The sequence below is a fragment of the Myotis davidii genome, unplaced genomic scaffold (genome assembly GCF_000327345.1).
Source record: "Myotis davidii unplaced genomic scaffold, ASM32734v1 scaffold1307, whole genome shotgun sequence".
In the NCBI taxonomy this organism is placed as follows: domain Eukaryota; kingdom Metazoa; phylum Chordata; class Mammalia; order Chiroptera; family Vespertilionidae; genus Myotis; species Myotis davidii.
Genome location: NW_006298623.1, coordinates 947237 through 950804, shown reverse-complemented (window position 1 = coordinate 950804; position 3568 = coordinate 947237). Strand labels below are relative to the sequence as shown.

Genomic DNA, 3568 nt, shown 5'->3' with positions numbered 1-3568 from the left:
AGGAATGTAAAAGAGCAAGGGAGTGATTGTGCAGAAGCCGAGATGTGCCTGAGAGGGATGAGGGGGACGAGAGGGGGAGTATCCAGTCAGTGGCATCCAGAGGATGTTGAGTGCTTTGGTGACTCACAGTCTTTTGCTGTTGTCATCAGTTTGTTCTGAAGAACACACAGGAAACATTGGCCTCTCTTCTCCACCATGCCTTCTTTAAATTAGAAATTGTTAGCTTCCTTGTCCCTCTTTTTGTCTTATCTATTTCATTTATTTTTTTCTTTAATGCTTTTTATTTTTAAATTACATTTTACACACAATATTTTATTAGTTTCAGGTATACAACATAGTGATTGGACATTTACATAACTTACGAAGTGATCACCCTGGTAAATCTAATACCCATCTGACACCATACATAGTTATTACAATACTAGAGGTCCGGTGCACGAAATTTGTGCACTCGGGGTGGGGTGGGGGGGTGTTCCTTAGCCCAGCCTGTGCACTCTCGCAGTCCAGAAGCCCTCAGGGAATGTCTGACTGTCACAGAGACGGGAGAGGCTCCCACCACTGCCACTATGCTCGCCAGCCGTGGGCCTGGCTTCTGGTTTAGTGGCGGTCCCCCTGTGGGAGCGCACTGACCACCAGGGGGCAGCTCCTGCATTGAGTGTCTGCCCCCTGGTGGTCAGTGCATGTCATAGCGACTGGCTGACTGGCCCCTGGTGGTCAGTGCTCCTCACAGAGTGTGGTTGAGTGCCCTTAGCATATCATTAGCATATTACATTTTGATTGGTTGAACAGATGACTGGACGACCAGACACATAGCATATTAGACTTTTATTATATCGGATTATTAACTGTATTCCCCATGCTGTACTTTACTTCCCCACTGCCATTCTGTAACTACCAATTTATACTTCTTAATTCCTTCACCTTTTTCCATCTTTAGGGAGGTGTAATTGATCATCTAGTTATTTTATTAGGATACTAGAGGCCCAGTGCACAAAATTCATGCAAAAGTAGGCCTTCCTTCCCCCGGCTGCCAGCACCTACTTACCTCTGGCACCCGGGACCTGGGCTTCCCTCGCAGCCACTGGCAGGCACCCAGAACCTGGGCTTCCCTCTCAGCCCGGCTTCATCCAGAAGGTTGTCCGGAAGGACATCCGGTCTAATTAGCATATTATGCTTTTATTATTATAGATAACAACCAGGCCTGCTCAACCTTACTCATTACTTAAGCAGAGTTGGAGCTAGTGTGTATGTTCTTATTAACTTTTGCAAAAGGTTTGCTATTTCTTTCTGAAGAGAATGTGTGACACTTTTTTCTATTTCCACATGAATTATCATGCACAAAAAGAAACCCATATGACAAGGGATGGTGCAGTACCTGGAGTTTAGTGTGCCGATGGTGATCTCTCGGTCTCTATCTTCCCAAGAAGAGTGTCATTTGCACTTGAATAAGGTGTATAGCCGGGATGTACAGATGATAGGGTAGTGGAGGCTCAGTGAGCTCTCCAACATGCCCAGGGCTCTGAAGTGGATTGAAGTAGAGTCTGTCTGGAGAGCACCACTAGAGAGGAAATTCTACTGTGGGGCATCTCCACCTCCAGAGCATTTGCAGCTTCGGTCAAGTGTCCTACTGATGACACTGGAGTGATGGGGAAGCCACACACGCATCGCCTTTCTGCCCAGCCCAGGCTCTAAAATCGGAATCTTTAAGAGGCCATCTATTATTTTGAAAGGCGCTTTGGGAACTTAAGTGGAAAACCAAGATAATTTTAAAGCTGGTAATATGAGGGGAATTTGTTGAACGCAGGAACTGAGAACTACTTGGGAGGCAGGGTGGGTTGGGGGAGATATTTTTCAAAACATATTGCCAAGGATGGGTTAGCACGGTTCTCGTTGTCCTGTCCCCGCCAGTGTGTATCTCTCAGGATCCTGACAGTGTTCATTGTAAAGAAATGCCATCTGTACTGGAAACTGATCATTGACTTTTAAAATAGATACATGTATATTTTTCAAAATCTTTATTGTTGAAAGTATTACAGATATCCCCTTCTTTTCCTCATTGACCTCTTCCAGCCTGCCCCTACCCCAAACCCCAGGCCTTTACCACGTGATTGGTGGTGTCCCTGGGTTATGCATATATGCATACAAGTTCATTGGTTGATCTCTTTGCTCATACTAGGGGTGATCATTTACTTTTGAACTAGCCCCATTCCTGCCTTCTCTGTAGCCTCTTCTTGGGTCCTTTCCGGGGTGGGCCTTCTTTCTCTTCAACTGCTTTTTCACCCACTTACCTGGAAAAAGTTGCTTTGAAGGAAAGCTTGTCTGTATAAAAATCAGCACACCAGTGACTGAAATTACCATTTGCCCATCTAAACCTTCCATGTTAATTGTTTCTCCTACTTGGTCTTTGGGTTTTTATTGACTGTTTTTCTGGTGCCTATTTTGTGATGCCCCCATTACTTGTGATAGTGAAGTGTTGAGGATCAATTTGGAATCCCTTAGAGAAGAGAAGTGCCAATCATATTTCATTCAGATTCCTCAGCCTCTGACAGACAACGCAGGAGTTTTATCTTCTGACGGTGGGGTGCGTACTTGTGCGTCTTGGCGCAGGTAGACCTGAGCGATCCTCTGAAGGACCATTTCATTTTCTGCCCACATGCGGCCTTTCAAATGAAATTAAACTTGATCCCGGGTTTTAAAGTGGTGGTTGCTTTTCATTAAAATTTTACAGAGGGCAGCTGTGGAGGACATCAACCCCGCGGACGACCCTAACAATCAAGGCGAAGACGAATTTGAGGAGGCCGAGCAAGCGAGAGAGGAAAATCTGCCAGATGAAAATGAAGAGCAAAAACAAAGGCATCAAAAGCAAGGGAACGCGGAAATGGAGGAGCATTTGGTAGTAAGCAGAGGCCATTCTTGGGAGGGGGGGGGTGGTTGCTCCTGGCTATTTAAATAAATGCCTCATTTATGCAAAAGATGAGTCATGACCTACATTAGCAGAAGGTTCACCTCTTTGGCTGGTTTTCAGGCCGCTGTATGAAATGATGTGTCTGCACTCAGTGTGAGGGGGTGACGGATGGCCTGGGCTCTGTGTTGGGAACAATTACTCATGATTTCCTGGCCACTGATGCAGGGAAAGCACGCTGCTCATGGCAGCATGCTTGTTCTTTGTCCCAGGGTATTTATTGTAAAGCACAGCCCTGAAGTTCAGTAACCCGAGCCTCCCCTTTGTGTCCTAGATGGCGGGAAACCCAGATCAGCAGGAGGATAATGTGGACGAGCAGTACCAGGAGGAGGGCGAGGAGGAGGTAGGAAGGCAGAATGCGGGGGACTGACTGTACTCACCCTCACCAACCTCAGCAGCATTGGTGTTGAGATGCCTTTTTTTCAGAAATGTTTATGGAAAGACTTGGGCTGGACAAGAAAGGGGGTTTCTAGAGTAAATAGAGCATGGCAGCGGACACACTGGTAGAAGGTAAGGACAGCAGGAGAATAGAATCCCTTCTCTCTGGCTCTCAGACGACATCTGGCCTTTCAGGAATAGTGGACTTGGGTATAGATGGCCTCTGTA

The 3568-nt window shown here is 46.3% G+C and overlaps 1 protein-coding gene across 2 annotated transcripts in view; it reads left to right on the top strand.

Moving 5' to 3' along the window:
• GOLIM4 (golgi integral membrane protein 4) overlaps positions 1-3568 on the top strand; it is a 74387-nt gene that overhangs the window by 60171 nt on the left and 10648 nt on the right. For both annotated transcript variants that reach the window (XM_015570761.1, XM_015570760.1), the window contains 2 exons: positions 2729-2896; positions 3237-3305. In XM_015570761.1, coding sequence (XP_015426247.1) covers positions 2729-2896; positions 3237-3305 — 237 coding nt within the window. The remainder of the gene's footprint in view (positions 1-2728; positions 2897-3236; positions 3306-3568) is intronic.